General features: G+C 33.9%; 1 protein-coding gene across 2 annotated transcripts in view; it reads right to left on the bottom strand.

The window, feature by feature from the left end:
• LOC115232866 overlaps nucleotides 1–20,698 on the bottom strand; it is a 56,415-nt gene that overhangs the window by 21,216 nt on the left and 14,501 nt on the right. The window contains exons 1-3 of one of the 2 annotated variants that reach the window (XM_029803012.1): nucleotides 16,212–16,393; nucleotides 1,791–3,954; nucleotides 202–497 (exon numbers count right to left, since the gene is read on the bottom strand). In XM_029803012.1, the coding sequence (XP_029658872.1) occupies nucleotides 202–497; nucleotides 1,791–1,872 (378 nt within the window). In that variant the 5' untranslated portion in view covers nucleotides 1,873–3,954; nucleotides 16,212–16,393. Of the gene's footprint in view, nucleotides 1–201; nucleotides 498–1,790; nucleotides 3,955–16,211; nucleotides 16,394–20,698 lie in introns of those variants that run through there. The other variant, XM_029803013.1, reaches the window with a different exon arrangement.

Genomic DNA, 20,698 nt, shown 5'->3' with positions numbered 1-20,698 from the left:
TAAATATAACTACACAATATACACGTTTCTATTAATTGCATTCTATTTTAATCGTTATCAAAAGAATAAAAATAAAGAAAAGATAAAGAAAAGATATAATTAATATTATAAATTAAGAAAATTTAAAAGAAAGCAATCTCAACGAGGGAAAATAATTAATAAAATTTATATCATAACTTCATTATTTATTATCACACTTACCGGAAACTTGCTGCTGTGAGTCTGCAAACTGGCCGCCTGTTGAGCCTGACCCGAACTCTGCTCCTCCCCGTACAAAGGTGGCATTCTGTATTCCGGCGCAAAGGGCTGCCCGGACGCGCTTCGAACCTGCCCGTTCTCCGCGACGCTGGTCCTTTCCGGACCGGAAGTCGTTCGCAATGACAAACGCTCGACTACCGTCTGTTCCCGTTGCTCGTCCTGCTGACCGTCCTGATTATTCTTCTGATTGTTCGACACCGGCTTCGGCGGTGGCACTGGCTTGTAAGGTCCCTCTTCATCTGTAACAAGAAAAATATACGATTTAAGAATATTTATTAATTCATTGTTAAAAAAAAAAAAATTATATTTAACCTTTTAATAAAATTTTTCATATAGAATAATAATGTTATCGTATACTTTTTTTAAAGTGTGTATTGTACACTGCTTTCGTGCATTTTGAACACGAAATAAAATTGACACAAAGTGGTGAAATAAATTCTAATATATTCAGCACCACAGCGACGCAGCGTAGAACATCCGTACGCCTGACGTGAATGTGTTAAACAATTTATTCAAAGGCAAGGCATATTATAGGAAATTGCTATGTATTATACATAGGTACACTGAAAACTACGTCAAGAATATTTTATATCCCTAGATGGGAAACACAAGCTATACTCCTCCATTAAGGACGATGAAAATTTTGCGCGATAATATTTACGTAAACTGGCCATTTAGTTGATAAAATATCAAATTGCCTAACCACGTAAATAACAAACTACGCTACACAGCGTATGGTACGATTACTGCGTGTTAATTAGAGCTTTGCTTATAAATATACTTGATTCTTCAATTTTTTCCTTCGCTTTATTCGATTTATGCACTAAAGAACTACGCATATTATAATATAATCGGCTACATGCGTATATATTTACATTACGTTATATTAATATTTGCATTACGTTATATTAAAAATATAAATCTAACGTCATATTTATATTACTACAACGCCATAATTATGTTAATTTTCCAGAAGATACAACCGTATGATATACGTGTTTCTACGTAACTAGATCGCGACAAGGCTTTATATCGCCGGGATAAGAAGATCTAAAAAAAAAAACAAAAGTGGACAAAATAATATCTGAAATAAAAAATAAAAATATTTACGCAAGTTATTTTTTCTTTATTGGGTTATAAATGATTATATTTAGTAAAATAATAATGTTTATATGTTAATTAAAATTTTATTTTCAAAGATTTGGAATTTATTTTATAAATCAGAAATAAATATATCAAATTTATATATATATATATTTCTCTCTCTCGCGTATTTCTTTTAAAATCTATTATTTTAATAAATAATTTTAGTTATTGCAATTTAAATATTTTTTATATAATATTTGTAGCTTTCTGTTACATTCTTACGAAAAATACAAATGTTTATTTTATTTAAACAAACTATTATTCAAATAATTATTTAAATAGTCTGCATTTCAAACATGTTTACCATTGGGTGTAAGTTATATTATGCATAAGCGTGTTTCGCGAACGCCTGTTGTCTATTAACCACCGCTTATATATTTATATACCTTGATTCTGATTCTGCCGCCTGAGACGATTCTCCTGCTTAACTTTGCGGACGGTGGTGGCCATCGCGTGTTGGCTGACCATCTCTGACGAATACTTTCACGAATGCACTTCGAGTCCCTTGTTTTCACCCTGGATGGTCCCTCGAACGAAGTTAACGATAGTGACAAACAACGTCCCATCAATTTGATGCGTGTTTCTTCGGATAATATGCACTCTTCCATAGGTTTCCCGCGCCCATAGTCGATTACTATAATCGTCGTTCTACGATTTAAGGTCTAAAATGTGTCCCAAATCGTCGGAAAATATAATGTTTCAATCACGAGAAAGATGTACAGATGACGACTAAGGCTTGAATGAGGACCACCCAAGATGTAATTCGAATTAAATGTCCCTTCGTCACACGTCAGCAAATTTCTCGTTTTGCACGAGGAAGAGATTCGATGATGACAGACTGCAGCTGCTGCGTTGGATACGACGAGCACTTCGTAAAATTACCAAGCTCATTAATTTGTACCATACATTTCAAAATAGTTTCGTCAATTTCTTGCACACGGAAGAAGACCGGGCATTCTTTTCTCATTAAAGTATGTACATTAATTTAAGTTTTTGGTTTCCTGCATCCTTTCTATGATTGAGACAATATATCATTTTAATTAAGGAAACACAGACCGATAATACAATGAATTAAAACGTACGTTGTTTTGTAACACAACTCCTCGAGAGGAATTGGGTTAATTAGCATTCTTTGCGATGAATTTCCGTTTCACAGAGAACTCTTTGTCTCACCCACGAAATCACACAGGTTTTTTTTTCCCAAAGACTGTCATCATCTCTCTGTCATCACTTTCACGCGAAAATGCTTATTGTTCGGCACGGTGAAAACTCGCCTATTTTTCATGTTGCGCACGAAAAGAAAACGCACATTTGAAGTCGACTATGTATTATAGAATAACTTTTCTTTGCTTTTATTTTGTGAGAATGTTCTCGCATACAAATCTAAATTCCCAACGTATTTACTTTGGCAAAAACATTTCGAAACAATGCGCCGATCATTTTCTTCGATTTTCCAGATGAAACTACAAATAATTTATCACAAATACGTTGGCGTTTTTACATTTCCACGCACTGTTCCCGAAATGGAAGTTAATGTATAATATCTCCCGCAAATTTATCGTCCTCTTCCTTCTTCGCGGAGAGAAAACTTTTTCTTTGTCATAGCTTAATGGCAAGCTTCCTTAAGTGTTCTTTTTTCTCTTCTCTCTCTTTCTCTCTCGACAGTTCTTGTAATATCCAGTACGATCCAATTTATTCAACCGCTGCCTTGATTACTCGACGATGTTATTTGCTGCTCCCCGAGACTTCCGGTGCTTCACAATAAAACGTACTTTATTTGCGACGTTAATGCAACCCCGAATAAATGTTTCTCGTTTTTTCATTATGCATTAACTTAGCTGTGTATGCCTCTTTTCTACTTGATTGATCTATCATCCATCTTAAGTCTATCATTTGATTAAATCAATTTGAATTCTCTCGATCAGGATTCTCGATTAATATTCACTTACTCTTTTCGCGGGCGTCTAATTTCTTAGTTTCTTATTCATCGATCTCGATAAAAGTTTCTCAGTCAATACGACACATCAAATTAAATCAGTGTCCATCTGTCTCTTCTAATTCAGTCCTTAATCAATTCACGTTATCGCTCTTGAATCCTCGGATTACTTTTCTCCGATCCCTTGTCCTCTTCCTAATCTTCCTTTCGCGTACTGGATATCCGACCGAATATTAACACCCGCAGCTTTCATTGAATGCTTAATCAATTTTCTTCAAAACGTCACACTTTCAATCTCGGATCGATGTGCACAGATTTTCCTCGCGCAAGCTGTTCGCGCGTGACTCGCGTCCACGCGAATGTCGAATGCGCCGGTCGAAGGAAGCGGATTTTCCTTCCTTCGCGCTGGAACGAGTGACGCGTGCGAGTGTGTATAGCCACCTCTTTTAGAGAGCTGCCACGCTTGCCGGTAGAGCTCAAACTTTCCATTGAGTGAACGTCTGGTTCCGCCGTTCTGACTTCACTTCCGGTATCGTCCCACCACGAGGAGTCATTATAGTCGCCTTGACGGTGGGAGAGAGCAAGACGACGAGCGGAGAGGGATGAACAAACGACTAGAGCAATTGCCAGAGCAATCGAGTGAGATAGTTGGACAGCGAGAAAGAAAGAGAGAGAGAGAGAGAGAGAGAGAGAGTGAACGTTAAGAGGAAAGAGAGAGAAGCAGAAGAAACAGACATCCCGACTCACGGGGATAATTTATTCCGCGCTCATACGCGGCCGGGCTCGGCGACGCGCATCCGACGAATATCAAGCTGCTCTTCGTCTGTACTGCGATCTCTCTCGATCACCGATCGTTAGATCCGGAGAGAACGCATGAACTCACGTCCACGACGAATTTTCGTTCCTCTCTCGTATTTATCGTTCGTGTCTTCGAACCTTGGTATCGCAGATCGTACTTTTCAAGTGAATAAATAATTTTTTATATATATGTGAATAGATGAAAAAAAAAGTATATGAATTATATTTTATAGAATCGATTGATATGCATTTAGATCGATACGTATAGTTTTAGAGAGAGAGAGAGAGAGAGAGAGAGAGTGAACGTTAAGAGGAAAGAGAGAGAAGCAGAAGAAACAGACATCCCGACTCACGGGGATAATTTATTCCGCGCTCATACGCGGCCGGGCTCGGCGACGCGCATCCGACGAATATCAAGCTGCTCTTCGTCTGTACTGCGATCTCTCTCGATCACCGATCGTTAGATCCGGAGAGAACGCATGAACTCACGTCCACGACGAATTTTCGTTCCTCTCTCGTATTTATCGTTCGTGTCTTCGAACCTTGGTATCGCAGATCGTACTTTTCAAGTGAATAAATAATTTTTTATATATATGTGAATAGATGAAAAAAAAAGTATATGAATTATATTTTATAGAATCGATTGATATGCATTTAGATCGATACGTATAGTTTTAGTGATATAATTGGAGTGCACGTGTTTTAACACAAAATGGATAATACCTTACAGAACCTTTTGTAACTATAGTTGCGAACGCAGATGGGATTTAAAGTTCTATAATCGGATATGTGCCTCGCTATAGTTTAAGGATTAATAAGAGTTTGTGAGAGAAATTCTCTTATAATCCTTTTTATGAACTTAATAACTTAACAAAGTTATAAAGCGTAAAACAAGAAATTGGCAAAGTTAAATTATTCTTTAATTTAATTCAGTAACAACTCATCTCTTATTTCCAAAATAGAGTACAACTTCAATTCATCTTTTCACAAATATTAATCGCTTACTTCGTCAATAACTTAATTTATAACTTTCAAAAATCGAAATAACTGAATAATTTCAGTTTAAACTTTAACGTGCAACTTATTAAAGGTGAAAATTTATGTTTCTTAATTTTTCTTTTATCACTAGAACTATTTATAGACAAATAGATGTAGAATAATCTATTTTGATCCAATTATTTTTACATCCCGTGTATGTTTAAAATATTTAAAAGTTAATTTTTAAGGTTAATTTAGAAATATTTTAAAAATTTATTACATGAGATCAATTTTACACGTCGCAGAATTAAAACCGTGATTTGCGTGATCGATGTATCCTGTCTTCTTTTTTCACAGCCCTGATTCAACGAAACTCGCAGCGCAATCACGAGCAACAATTTGGCCGACGAGCAACTTTGTATCCAGCATCACGGGACAAATTATGGTCTGTAATTCGATGCGAGGAAAGGAGGAAAAGTCCACGCCAACAACTCGGTTTATGGTTCGGCGAGATTTTCACCGCTGGTAATAACACGTTTGCGGCACGCATTGGGAAGCAAAAAAGAAAAGACGGGATCGAAACGCAGATTAGTGGTTATCGATTGCGTAGACTTATTATCGGGGGATGTAGGGCACGGCAAAGATAAGAGAAAATCGAACGCCTTTTCACGATGACCGGGGGAAAGCTGATTCGAGCGAAGATGGAGAGACGCATGAAGAGCTTGATCTACTCGCTTTTAATTTCTATCTCGATCAGGCTACGTAGCTCTCGAACATCCGAGTGCGTTGATCGTCCTTTTTGCCGTGTGAGACAGGCTAGAACAAATTCCCATCGCACGCTTGATACATTTCTAATACAAGTCGGGATTAAATAGATCTCACGGTCACGATCTACGGCTTTCAGTTAAAGATAGCGAATTTTAATTAGTATCTTTGCCACCGTTAGCCAGCCTTTGTCATTCCTATAGATAAGCGCTATACATCAATCAATATTCGTGAAAAAATGCTTGTGAGATTGATTGAGGCTGTTCATTTTTGTGCATGTGATTATCAGCATAACATGTTGACATTCGACGTAAGATATATGGTAATTAAAATAATTTAACTTCCGTAGTTTAATTTCTTAATTGGAGTTTAAGAAAGTGTAACAGTTACGTCTTTCAGTTACTTGCAGAAGAACGAAGGAGGTAAAAGTTATTGCGGCTATAAAATCTTGGCGTAAATTCACCCACTCGCTAATCTATCCGTCACTTTTAACCGTCAACGTTCTGATGGATCATCGCTTCGACGAGATTACTATCTTCCTTCTTAGCGCTCCCGAGATCAATCAACGGATAAGAATTTGCGACCGTTATTGGCAGAACGCCGATTTTACATCCACCTGTCGATTTTACATTCATCCGATGTTGAAATATTAAAGCAAAATTTCTTTGAAATTTGCTTCGACATAAATTTTTCCCAATATTCATCGCGTTCGATACAGGAGCTATAAATAGGAACGTTATTTTTTTTTTTTTTTAACATGAACTTAACGCCAACCTACCATCGGCAAACATTTCCAAATACGGGACGCAGTACAGAACCGTAAAATCAATGACAAAATGCATCCGCGGTTAACTGCTGCTGCAGTGTGGGATTCGATTAAAGATTCGCGCGCAGAATCTCGTCGATTGTATCAGAGATTCGCTATCGCGCGCGTACGCGCGTTTCAATCGTATCCTATTTTCTCGTTTCCTTCCTTTTTCTGGCGAACCCGTTTCTCGACGAACGCGATTCAGCGAGGCGAGTGGCGGCCAAGCCGACATCCACATCCGTGCTTGTCGATCCGAGATTTTTAACGAACCGCATATACCTGCCGCACTTACCCCTTTCGCGGCCGGCTTGATGACCGGCTCGCATCCACTATCGATTTCTGCTTATCGAGCCTGATTATATTCGCGCGAAGACGCGTGAGAAACGCGCTTGGAAATTATACATGCGTGTAAGGAATATTATTCTTAAAGAGAGTCTATGTAGAGTAACTCTGGTAGTGATTACGATATAATGTAATGTTACGTTTATACATATATGGTTTCTTACCATAATGGTCACCACAATTCTCGAACCACTTCTAATATTTCGTGACAAAAAAAAAATATAAATTTAAAAATAGTTCTTTTAACAAAGGACAAGTTCCAATAATAAAAATTTAAAGAATACTAATTTTTTAATAAAATTGCTCAAAATTGCCCGTAGAAAACAAGAAAAATAGCATTATACATAATTATTTGTTTTGATGCTGTCAACATTATTACAAAATTACATATTCTTATTTAAAAAATAAATCCAATTGTTTGAGAAGAATCATGAATTTCTTGTTTATAATGGTTGCGATATTATGTTAACATCCTTTATACAGAATTATATATCAAAATATAAGTCGTATTCCTTACAATCATAAATTATTTAATAAATTTAAAGGTAATTTTCTCTAGTGATTTAATAATTTTTTTATCTACCGCTAACATTCATCGTTAGAATTATCGCATAAATATATGCTTGTACGAGACTTTACGCGATACATTATTTCTTGAATATAAATTATGAAAACGTTATATCGTTATAAGGGACAAGAATGTTCAGTTTCCCATGAATAATAACACTGTTTTATTATGCATTCCTTATATAACCTCCATAGCTGTTATTTCTCCATTTTGCTCACAAGTTTCGTTGTTTGTACTTCATTACGGAAGAAGTTATCGCCAATAGTTACTGTAACGTACTCACATTGTAATTTTCCTGGGAATGCAAATAGTACCATCAGATTGTTAATCAAAATGTCCTTATGGTCTACAAATTTTCCAATCAATTCGAGATCCATTTTTCATTAAAGATACAGATATTTAGATAGAGAGAATTTACGAAAATGTAAATCATGTAAAAATCCAAAGATGAAAAAGATAGCGATTTATGTGAAAACTGCATTAAGGAAGCAATAATTCAAGATTGATTATAGAATCCACAAATAAAAGATAAGCTGATGTATACGAAAATATTGCTCTTGGATACAATGCATCATTTAAAACAATAAATTTCGCACTTCTCACGGTTCTCGATTCGCTAACACATGATTAAAGACGCGATTAATGGTATCTAGATCTCATCTTGATTTTACAAGCGTCCCTTCCGTCGATATTGCCGTTAGTTTTATACCATATCGTTTCTCATCGAGATATCGTTAAAATAAATCTCGCGCGTTTTATGTAAAAATAATATCTCGCTCCTTTTCTCGAGGCACATGTTAATCCTATTTAACCGATATCGGCGTTTTACTACCATCCTTACTATACTCCCCGCCAATTAAAATTCTTAACACTAGACTAAATATGATAACAGCATTTAGCAAAATATTATAAATATCATCTAGTCACAGAATGATATTATGTATAAAAAATATAACTAATATTATAATTATTAGTTCTGTAATCGACTTGTTTGACCAATCGTGTTGAAGATATGCAGATCCTTATACGAGAATCTCTAATCCGCCACGTTCGATGACCACTACTCGTTCGCCTTCTCTCGTCGTCTTTCTGTTAGACTTTATGCAATCTCTTAATCCTTTATCACCCGTTCGTTACAGCGATGTGCGAGGCGTACGTGGGAAATGGCAAGTTCGTTCCACGTTGTACGCGACGCAGTCGCATTCGATGTCACATTTAAAATATCTCGTCATCGTCGCATTGCAAAATCGATAGGATTCCTTTACCGCCGTTGGACTTTTACTCTCATCGTTATTGTCCCGTGGGCGTCTGCAACGCCCGGCGAATTTCGTGTAGGCGGCGGAATTGTGTCTCGCTGTGATGTAGCGGGCTTTCATCCTGCTCGTGGTGTATAACGCGAAAATTGTAATTGTCTCTAACAAGACAACGTATGTGTATAAAAAAAGTTTCATTAGAAGAGACGTATATAAATCGTCGAAAAATGTCTATAGAGTGACCATCGAATTTGCGCTTGTCGTCAATGAGGTAATATATAATTCTTATTCTTCTTCAAGAATAATTACAAGTGACGGCGGAACCGTAAAGTAGCATCCGATTAAATCCATTAATTACGTTTATCTGCTTTTCTAACGGTAATATACGAATATGAGAAACGCGAAAAATGCAACGGCCACACACACGTCGTCGCGATGGGAACCGAAATGGTGGTACAGTATGTAATAGTGGTGAATGGCGAGTGTTTGCCACTTTTAGGGCGGGTTCCATTGACCGAGAACGACAGTGGACACACAACGGTGCCCGTGAGAAAATACGTTAAGGAAGAAGTCGACGAAGAAGAAGAAACGGTGTTTACCGATGTGTGCGTCACGGTGAAGAATTTACGTGGTAGGGTAGGTGGGTCGACCGAGGAAAACTAGACTCCACTATATGGATGCACTTAGATGGCTCAACCATGCGTGCTTCCCCGCGCTCGCACGAGCGTCACAGGTGAGCTGAGAGACGCTCGAGGAACTAGTCCTGCATGTGTAGAAAAGGAAGACGAGAACGTGAACGGGGACGGCAAAGTAGGAAAAGATCGAGTCCCCCTACCCCCCTCTCTTACCTTTTCTTCACTCGCTCGCTAATCGCCGCTCCGCTCGTTCTAAGGTAGAAGAAAAGGGATACAAGGTAGTTCAAGGTTCATTGTCCATCATTTGCAGTCTTTAACCACCTGTATACCGACGACAACATTCATAAAGTTTTATATCTGGTAATGACTACACGCGACAGACGCTTACACACAGCCCCCCTCTATAATTTTTTATAGTCTCTTGCGCGTATCTTTGCTTCAATGCTAACTACCTTATTCAAATAATACATAAAACATTATATTATATATAAAAAGAGATAATTTTTTTCTAATATTCAAAATGCTTGAATCATTTCTGATTGAAGATTTAATTGAATATTTGTTTAAGTCTTGTTTTGTTCTAATATATATAAGTAAGTATATTATATGCGTCCTTACAATAAAATTACTGCATGTATATGTGTATGTGTATCTATTACTTTTTTTAATAATTTTAAATTATATACTTTGTATAATTTATATACTCTGTCTATATAATATCTATCTATATAATCTGATATATTATGCGTTATATACTATTATTACTATGATGTTGCGTCGTTCAAATTTTATAATTAGCACATATAGTAATGATAGATTTTACTGTATCACATGCTCACATATACGTCATTATAAGCAATTCACTGATTCATATCTCCATCATTTCCCTCTCTAATGACTTTAAGTATCATCTGTATTTTACTGAGAATCTTACCATGTTACTGTTATGACGTTGCACTGTATGTGTTTTATTATATATATCTAGAACTTGCCTCACAGAATAATAATAAACTGATTCCACTCTCTCTCTCTCCCTCTGTCCTTATCTCTCTCTCTCTCTTTCTCTTATAATATTTATTGCCTTCCTAGTAACATTGCACGCCTTCTTTATCGCAGCCACGCAATCGCGCAATATGCGTCAAATGAATATACACAACGGTTCAAAAGGAAAATACGAGATTTATGATTAGTTTGTGTGCGTCGAAGAAGAGGAAGGCCAGGGTTGGATCAAGGAAACGGATCGCTCTATGCTACGCTACACTTATGCAGTCGTTAATCGAAGCTCCAGTATTTCTTCGCCGCAGGAACGAAACTGTGTCGATACTATCAACAGGCATACCGAAGGGGAGTGAACTGACCGTAACGATTTGCCTCTAACGATTTGCAAAAGTATCGATTATAACCGTTTTATCAATGCGGGAGAAAGCACCCTCGAAGATAATTAAATTACAGCTCGACCTCGCGTAATATCGCGAAAGATTGTCGATAGCGGTGTCTTTAACGTTTAAAGTTGAATATAATTTTGCGATATTAAATTAGAATCTGAAAAATTTTAATATTTAAAATTAATATTTAAATGTAGGTATTCTCTTATCTAAAAAAAAAATCCATGTTTAGAGATTAGTAAATATTTTTATTAGATAAATAAAAATAATTTTATCTTTTGCGCAAAAAAAAGGAAAAGTAACTCTAAAATATTCCGTAGAATAATTGAGATGCGTATGCGCATCGACACAGGAAGATCGCGCGTCACGATAGGAAAACTGATGAGAATATGATGATAAGACAACAGGTCCAACGGTGGACGCAAAAATTAAAAAAGACGGCATGATCAAGTATGGAAAGTCGTAAGCACACAGCTTTTTGCAAGTCAGATGTAGATTCGTCGTTTTAAGGTAGACCGTTTACGTTATCGAATCGGTTAAATAACTCGTGCATATTCAAATGTCACTCGACGACAACAGCTACTGATACATATTCTCTCGTGCAGCATCCGCGCGTGCATCTCTGACGGATTATTTTACGGTATCGCTTACGACGGGTTAATATGTTTAATTCTACTTTATCCACAGCGACGTATACTCTTTATTGTGGGCTTATTATAATACTGTAATTTAAACATTAGTCCTTTGCATTCCGACATCATTCTCAGTGAACAGCTTATTAATTATCTTCTTCAATTGCCAGTAGAAAGAAAAAGAAATTGAGGAAAATACTGCAAAATTTTGAAATCATTCTCCGAGAAGAGATCTCGTATTATCGATATATTCATAACGTAAATGTATATATATTACCTTTTTCATATAACATACACATATACTACATATTATTTATCTAATTTTATACATATACACAAAATAGATATAAATATATATATATATTATCCGTATATCTTCTGTAATTACTCAGATTTTTACGAGACTGCTTCAAATAATATTATATTTAAAGTAAGAAATAGGTCAAAGACTTTTGGCGCAGTTTCCACTTTCTGGTCAATAAAGATAGAAGCGGGTCACTAATGACGGTTTTAGTAGAATCAGTGTTAACTTTAATTGCGTACTTCTTTCTAGAACTAAAACATGTATTAATAAAATTCGATTATAAAATAAAATTTATATATTTAATAAAATTTTGTTATAATCCGACCAAAAATACGCGCCTAACGTAGATATGTAATTGATTATTCTCTGTGAATAAAAAAACTAGGTAAGTAAAATAATAAATCTTTCAGAAATTAACTTTGAAAATGTTTACACATCCATTTGCCTCAAATATTGCAGTATTTGTAAGTATAGATGTATAATTCTCTAATGACACACATCAGATAAATCTTTTACATATATAAATATATAATGTAATTAACAAACGTAATACAGAGAGAGAGAGAAACAGATATTCATATACATATAATAAAATGTTATTTTTCAAAGGAATTTAATATGCCTAATTTTTCGAACGTAGTAGTCAATTTAATCACGATTCATTTCAGTCATCCACGCATACGACGCAAATAATTATAAACCTTATCCTTCTCGCCTAGAAACTCCTTGTTTAATAAAAAAAAGATTTTAGGAAAGAGTTTAGGAAAGTCCGACGACATGTGCGGTCTTCCTTAACGAAATCATTTCGTCCTGGCTGTCCAGGCTCGTTCTTTTCTCGCTGCGGTTATCCTTCCGAGAGTCATCTCGATGCATACATACATCTCTCTCTTTCTCCTTCCGCCTTATTTTGCTTCTATTCTACTTCTGAACGAACGAACGAGCGAGCGAGCAAGCAACTCGTCCGTTCCTTCTGCTCTTTCATCGGACCCGCTGCATGCTACAAACGGCCTTTGAATAGCGTCTAGTTTTTGTCGAGCAACTAGTTTTACCGGAGGAGTTTTCATTCTCCATTCTATCCGCGAGTCGCCTCGTCCTTCGCGCATCGAGCCACCGTGAAAATTAATCTTGCTGATTCTCTCAACACCGTAAAATTCGAAAGAAAGTGAATGACGTTCCAGAATTTGTCAAAAACCATCGCAACTCACATAATTCGCGCCGATTTTATTAATTATTAGTTATTTTTAATCGCGCCGATTGATGTCGCATTTTACAAAATTGGTATTAAAGGGTAAAATAAATTTTTTTATTATATATATTCTTAATACAGAAAAATAGGGTAAAAAATATTTAAGAGCATAGGAATGGAAAATGTTATTATCCCTGTATTAAAAAAACTGCGTATCTCAATCTTTAGTTAAATATCTTAATAACAATCGATTGTAATGTGATATATTATCATAATTTGGAAAATTTGCAAATATCGCTATTTAATTATAATCGATTATTTAATTTTATTAATTATCTATATTATATTTATAATATTCATTTTGTGTGAAAAGAGAAAAAAATGATCTTTTACTTTTTTTTAAATATGTATAATGGAAATATATAATAACATTGAAACACATATTCCAGCAAAAAACATTAATTAATAGCAGTTTTTACGCGCGCGTGTTAAATATAAGTAGTAATTGGTTTAATAAGCATGCGTGAAACGGGGTTACCTTGAGACACACGGCGGATTAAGCGACAATGAAAAAAGAACTTCATCCGGCAGTCTATAAAAATATTCTTGGTATGCAATCTTTTCCCAATCACGTTTCTACTTAATACTTTATCTTTAGAAATTGCGCCATAACTAATAGCACCAGCCTAAGCGGAGAAATTAACTTCGATTATAAAGTAATATCGATCGGCAGTTAAAGAAGTATGTTAATTAACGAGTCTTAATCGACTCTGGTTGATTCTCCTCGCTCATTCGTCGCGAAATCTCTCGCTAACTAATCGCGGCCGTTGCACTCTATATATTTCTTTCCGATAAGAGAGGCAGTTGGAATGCTTCGACATTCCCGAATATAAAAATCGTAAGAAGATTAATGGCTATGCTGAGCCAATGCGCAAAGTTTTCGTTTTATCGTTAAAACTTTATATCTCATCACTCTGCACAACATAATGATTTATTTCCAAAGATAAGACAATCATGTATACTACGAACTTATATCCCCTGATGTATTTAAAAAAAAAAATCAAATATCAAGGATAATATCAATGAACACGATATTCAATACGCAATTAATGCATTTAATATACAGCGATTAACATTTAATGAGACAACATAATATGTGCTATTTAGATGATCTATAAATTTATGAATTTCATTAGCGTTGCATGCATAAATTTATCATTTGTAAAACAACTTGTACGTTATGTATTAAAGTAGCTTTAAAGTACACAACTTTTACTTTACAGCAACTTATCTATCTTATAGCACGTTCATTCACAAGTTTATTTTATTTATTCATTAATGTAATTTAAAATTTCTCGAAGACTTACTCGAAGACTATAGAATATTTTATTAGATTTAAAGATATTTGCATTGCATAACTTGTGCCCTTACGTCAAGCATAATTTCTTTCGTCAAAATAAACACGAAAAAGATTCAAGAGTAGTCAACAGAGTGAAAAATATTTATATCATCAGCGCAATTATTCTATTAACCGATTGAGATAATTAAAAACGCGATAGTTCGAATTCTAATTAAACAAATGTATCTAAACCGTTCGCTATAATCTAAAGATTACAAATTAGTAATTTGTAAATATCAAGGATAATATCAATAAACACGATATTCGCAATTAATGCATTTAATATAGCGATTGATATTTAATGAGACAACATAACATATGCTATTTAAATAATCTATAAATTTACGAATTTCATTAGCATTGCATGCGTTAATCATTTATTTATCATTTGTAAAACAACTTCTACGTTATGTATTAAAATAACTTTAAAATATAGCAACTTTTACTTTATAGCAACTTATATATCTAATATTATAGTACGTTCATTCACAAATTTATTTTATTTATTCATTAATGTAATTTAAAATTTCGCGAAGACTTGTAGAGTATTTTATTAGATTCAAAGTTATTTGCATTGCATAACTTGTGCCATTACGTCAAGCATAATTTCTTTCGTCAAAATAAACACGAAAGAGATTCAAGAATAGTCAACAGAGTAAAAAATATCTATATCATCAACGTAATTATTATGTTAACCGATTGAGATAATTAAAAACGCGATAGTTTAAATTGTAATTAAACAAATCTGTCTAAACCGATCGATATAATCTATAGAGATTACAAATTAGTAATTTCATTGATAGATCGTCTAATTTATTATAGCAAGTATCTTCACGAGAACGCCACTGAAAACAACAAGGCACGAAAATCTTTGTCAATCATCGAATACATTAATTCAAGATATTAAATTCTAATATTTCTACTAATTAACTGCTTTTTCTCGGCGGATTTTTCTTCGTCGGAGCGTTTTCTAATTCTGAGTTTCTTCGCCGCGTAATATTGCGTGAATAATCTGGAATAATTTATACTGTACGCGAAATAATTTACACTATTACATTGTTACGCTGTTGCGCGAGCATAATTTATACAATCGGCAGGAAAAACTAGCGTACACGCACGCTAGACGATAGAATACCAAATTTACTCAGGAATTTACAAACGCGCTCGCGTTCTTTATCTCGGTTTGATCGTGAATCTTCGAGGTCGCGCTGGCAATTTATAAAACGAATATGCGAAACCGGATATTAAATATGTTAATTAACGTTCTCCGTGGATCCACTTAACTGGTGTCCGATAGCATCGGATTTATTCTAGCCCACACTGTCATTCGCTTGGATCTTGTTTACATGTTACTACATTTCACCGGTTTCTACCGATTCATGCGTTATATGAGGTATAAATGAGAACGGCAAGTGTTAATGACTTTCTTTCGATTCTACTTTCAACACGCATTTGCCTTTCCTCTCTTGTAGTCCTCAAAGTTTTAATTATCGTCGTCTCCGACTTACGCTTATTCTCCGTAATTTATAGAATTTGTTTTTAAAATATTTATATCTGGCTAAAAATTCCAGAAACAATATTCAAAAAATAACTTTTAATATAATTTATAGATAATTTAATTCTCGATTATAAAAATATATATTTTTATGAAATACATGTTGAACGATTATTTTTCATCTTTATCTTATCATACAATATCTTTTTCGCTCTGCAAATACTACAATTGAATTAATATCTGATTGATTATATACTCCCTAAATATATTTGCAATTATTAAATAAACTGAACATGTTATGATCATGAGTGTGTCAATCTTACCTAATTTCTCATCAAATGGAAACACTTCAGTTCTCACTTATTCCAAATATGTAGTGCAAAATTGCTCGCGTCTATAAATAACTCATACATATTTTCTAATCAACGACACACAATGCTTATCTTTCGTTTTGCCAACTTAGATGTAATTTGCTAATCATTCTCTTGGATTAAGAACACACAATATGATACGAATCGCAGAATCGTGTAATACTAACATTAAATGTAAGAAATAGCGACGTGTCCATGTTTACATATCTGGCGGTATGTGCGGCCTAGTGGGGCAAATCCTACTACTAACAAAAGAGATCGAATAGGAGAAGGGGCAAGAATCGACGCGCAGAGAGATGAAAAGTTTGTAATTATTCTATCGACACACGTTATAAAAAACGTTATACGTTATACATTATACATATAAGAAAGAAAGGATTCATCAATAAAATTCTTGTCTCTACATACAAGTATTTTGGCAGCCTTCGACTCAGTCCTCTCGTAAAATTAGTCTTCCTTATATAAAGTAACAAAAAACCGTAATTAGTAATTAGTTTATAAAATTCAAGAAATGTAATATTTCCCGCGTACTTTTATTTCATATTTCGTAATGGCAACAATTTAACTATGCTGTTTGGTTTTTGCGATTGTTGACGTAGCGTTTTGTTGTTTACATACCGCCCGTAGCCTTGTCACATGAGATTCAAGCCAACACGCAGCAGCGCGAGTCATTCCACATATTGTCATAATCTTTCGGAAAAGATTATTACAATCAACAATCATCAACCCGCAAATTTATCAGTTGTAACAATAAATAGTATACTTTCGCATCTTAGAACGATACGTAAGAATATCGCGGCGATGCGTACTTGATTCAAGTAGCGGAAGAGTATAATATATCAATTTTTTATTAATAATATGTGTATATTTCACGGGATTTATGCCTTAAAAATCTACGGAATTATATATTACCTATCAGTCCATCATATTTTAACTAGTAATTAACTCGACTCACGTAATGTCAGAGTAAAATTATCATTTTCGTGTTTTTCGGTCATTAACAAAACGTCACTGGTACAGTATGGATCGAATTCGAGTCGAGCGGCATTTATATTAATTAGTAAACGTCGCGCTGTGTCTAATTAGAAAGAACACAATTTGTTATTATTAATTCCGTGTTTTAATATTTATCAAATTTCGCATATTATATAAATTGTAGTTTTCGCATTTATTCTATCATCGAAATATAAATACGCATCGCATGTAATTAATGTGATTATCGGGTGTGTTGGGCAAAGTGTCATATGATCCTTAAGGTTCTTGTGCGCGCGTAATTAATCATGTTTTTGCGAGTGAGAGTGTCATGAAGGAGTAGTAAATAAGAGAGAAAAAGGAAAGGACTTTAGGCAGACATCGGACAATAATAAAGCACAACTGTGAGTAATTTATAATTTATTTAAGTTATTATTATTATTTATTAAATTAATTATTCTTGTTTATATCTGCATTTGGCAGTATTTTAAATTATTATATAATGTAATATTCTAGATTTTATATTTCGAAATCCTTAAAGAGTTTATAATAAAATATTTATATTAATTAATATTTTTGAATAGATACATTTAAAATATTTCATTCTTGTTTGAGAAATCTAAGATTAATAATTATTTAGATTATTTTTATGTAAAAATTGGATTTTTATTATTATGTAATTGGATAAAATTTAAATAAAATTTTTTTTGTAATGAGATTAAATAATCTTTTCTTTAGATATCTTTTTTAAAGAAGTAATGAAAAATTTAATTACACGTAATTTTTTTTAAATTGTATTTTTTTAAATATTAATTATTCTGGGTACTCTCTCTATAATTTTGAAACTATTTTATAAAATAAATGGCTTCTAAATTTAGACTCTAACCAAAAATAAATTGACTACAACGGGAATTCGAAACTTGGCCGTTTCTCAGCCATTTGTTAAGATGACGCAACTGTAAGAAACCCTTCAATTTTCTCTATACATATACAAGTTATGCCCAAAAGCAATCTCGAAATCATTAGACCCTCGCATAGCTCATCTCGCGCAATACACTGTACAGTTAGCCGGAACAACGCGATATATGGGAGACAAACCAACAGATGTTCATACCGTTGAAGAGGCGCGGGATGAGTCAACGGGTCCTGAGTGTCCTCGCGAGGAAGTTACCTACGAATAATGCGATGCGTTCATCATATTGCAAAGAGGAAATGATATAAAATTGCGTGATGATAGGTGTTGACAGATCGCGATCTATATATATATGACGTGCGGATATAGATCGTAAAAACTCGAGCTTTAGAAATGTGAGCTGATAAAGAAAGATGGGGAAGAAGGAATATGGGATCCACGTTGATAGCAAAATATTTATGCGTTTACGTTGAAGGATATCAGGAGATGTGAGTAGCGATGACATGAATACATTTTCGAAGAGATTTGAGATTGATTTCACCGCGGGCGAGAATTTATTCCGAAAACCACATTCGTGAAATATATCCTTTTTGTCCCCGTATATTTATTCAATTTTAAAAAAATCTCTTGAAAAGAAACAAAAAACTGAAATATTTATTTTACAAATGCAATGATATCTTATAAAAAAAAAAGTATTATGTACAACTTTATTTGAAAAAAATATCTGTTCAAAATAAGCTTTAAGTAATAAAAAACTTACAAGAGAAAGAATAAAAATAAAATAAGAAAAGCATAAAATTATAAGACAAGAATGTATCTTTTTTTTTAACTGGCCTGAATTCGTATAAGGTCAAGAGTTAAAGCATGATATTAAATTAGTAAGTATGTCGCTTACAAAGTTGCTGAACACTACATGCTCGGTTCACCGCAACAAAATGCACGTAGTAGCAAATACACCGTCGCATCCTAAGTCTACTTCTTTCTATACGACCATCTAATTAATTACAGCAAAGAGCTACTGTAAATAACGATGTAGACCAAGAATAGCCGAATGGTGTTTGGTGTGCGAAGAAGCCGTCTTCTCTCTTCGCAACGTCGTGATCCAAAAAACATCTCTACGTCTAGTTACGACTTTATTACAATTCATCTTGAACTTTAACGACAAATATACGACTAAATTAAAAGACTGTCTAATTGTTATACAATTTATATCAGTTAAAAAACTATCCTAGAAGAAATTGTAATAATCTGGCGTGAAGAATGCAGGTGACATGCACCATTTCCGCATTATACAAAAAATATACAAGTATTTTTGGAACAAAGTTAGAAACTCGCTTAATTTAGTAAACTTAAGTGCGGTTAGACTTTCTGAATTTGTTTGCAATGTAAATTACAAGCATATTACAGATTAGCTTTTCTCTATCTCAATGATTAACCAAGCAATTTAGAAACAACTGTATTACATTTTTTTATTGTCTCTCGTGTTATAAATATTTGTCGAATTTTTAAAATAACTTCAATTCATGGATTAATATGTATATAAAGTATTTCAGATATATATAATTTACACAAAGAAGTGTTAATTCTCCCATATATTATAAAATTTATTATTTAATTATTATTTTATTTGTAAAATTCAATTGCAAAGTTGCATAACCAAAACTTTTACCAAAAGTGCGCCAATAATTTATATTAAAAATAATATAAAAAATCTAAAAAGAGAAAGAGAAAAATTTGTGACCTCTTTGTTCCTATTTTACGTAATCGATAAAGAATAACCACAATATAACCAGATCATAGTCTATCACGATAAAAAATTTGAAAAATTCGAATAAAAAAAGCAAATAGAAACGCGAATCGGTCCAGTTTCGCAGCGATTTAAAATGAGATACCGTTTATTCGCTTCGATTGACAGCGATTTTTCTGACACAGTTCCTTGCTTACGAGGACAGTGTTGATTCGATGATAAATCGAACTATCTACAAGCTAACTGTACTGGAGTTTATCCCACAATGTGATTCAATCAAGTATGTTTCAGGACAATAAAGATGCTGGAACGTAATCCGTGCCATCAGACAAATCGATATATTCATATACATATTGTTTGCGACTTTTATACTGATATACTTTATCCTAAGAAATATTAATAATAGTATATCAAAATATTTTATTAGATATTAATAAATATATGAGATATTCAAAAAAATTTTTTTAAAGTGGCTACGAATTTATATGCATGATAAACGGTATAAAATATTATAAATCCTTCCTGCATTCAAGATACTGTAAGTTTTTTTTACATTGACCCGAATTATATTGTATAATTGTCGCGTTCGCACGCGCGTTTTTCGCGATGTAGAAGTTGGCACACGCCTTAATTAAGCCGACTTTAAGAGCACAGCAATAAAAAACGGCTTAATGTTTTAATGTCATAAAGTTTGCTTCTACTATTATGGCGAGTGCATTCAATATCAGATTGACCCTTTCTTCGAGCCGTTATACCACACAATTTTCAAATTTTTATGTTTTTATATATATGCACATATCCATTATA

The sequence above is a fragment of the Formica exsecta genome, unplaced genomic scaffold (assembly GCF_003651465.1).
Source record: "Formica exsecta isolate Colony F162 unplaced genomic scaffold, ASM365146v1 scaffold15, whole genome shotgun sequence".
Classification (NCBI taxonomy): domain Eukaryota; kingdom Metazoa; phylum Arthropoda; class Insecta; order Hymenoptera; family Formicidae; genus Formica; species Formica exsecta.
This window is presented reverse-complemented; position numbering and strand designations above follow the sequence as displayed.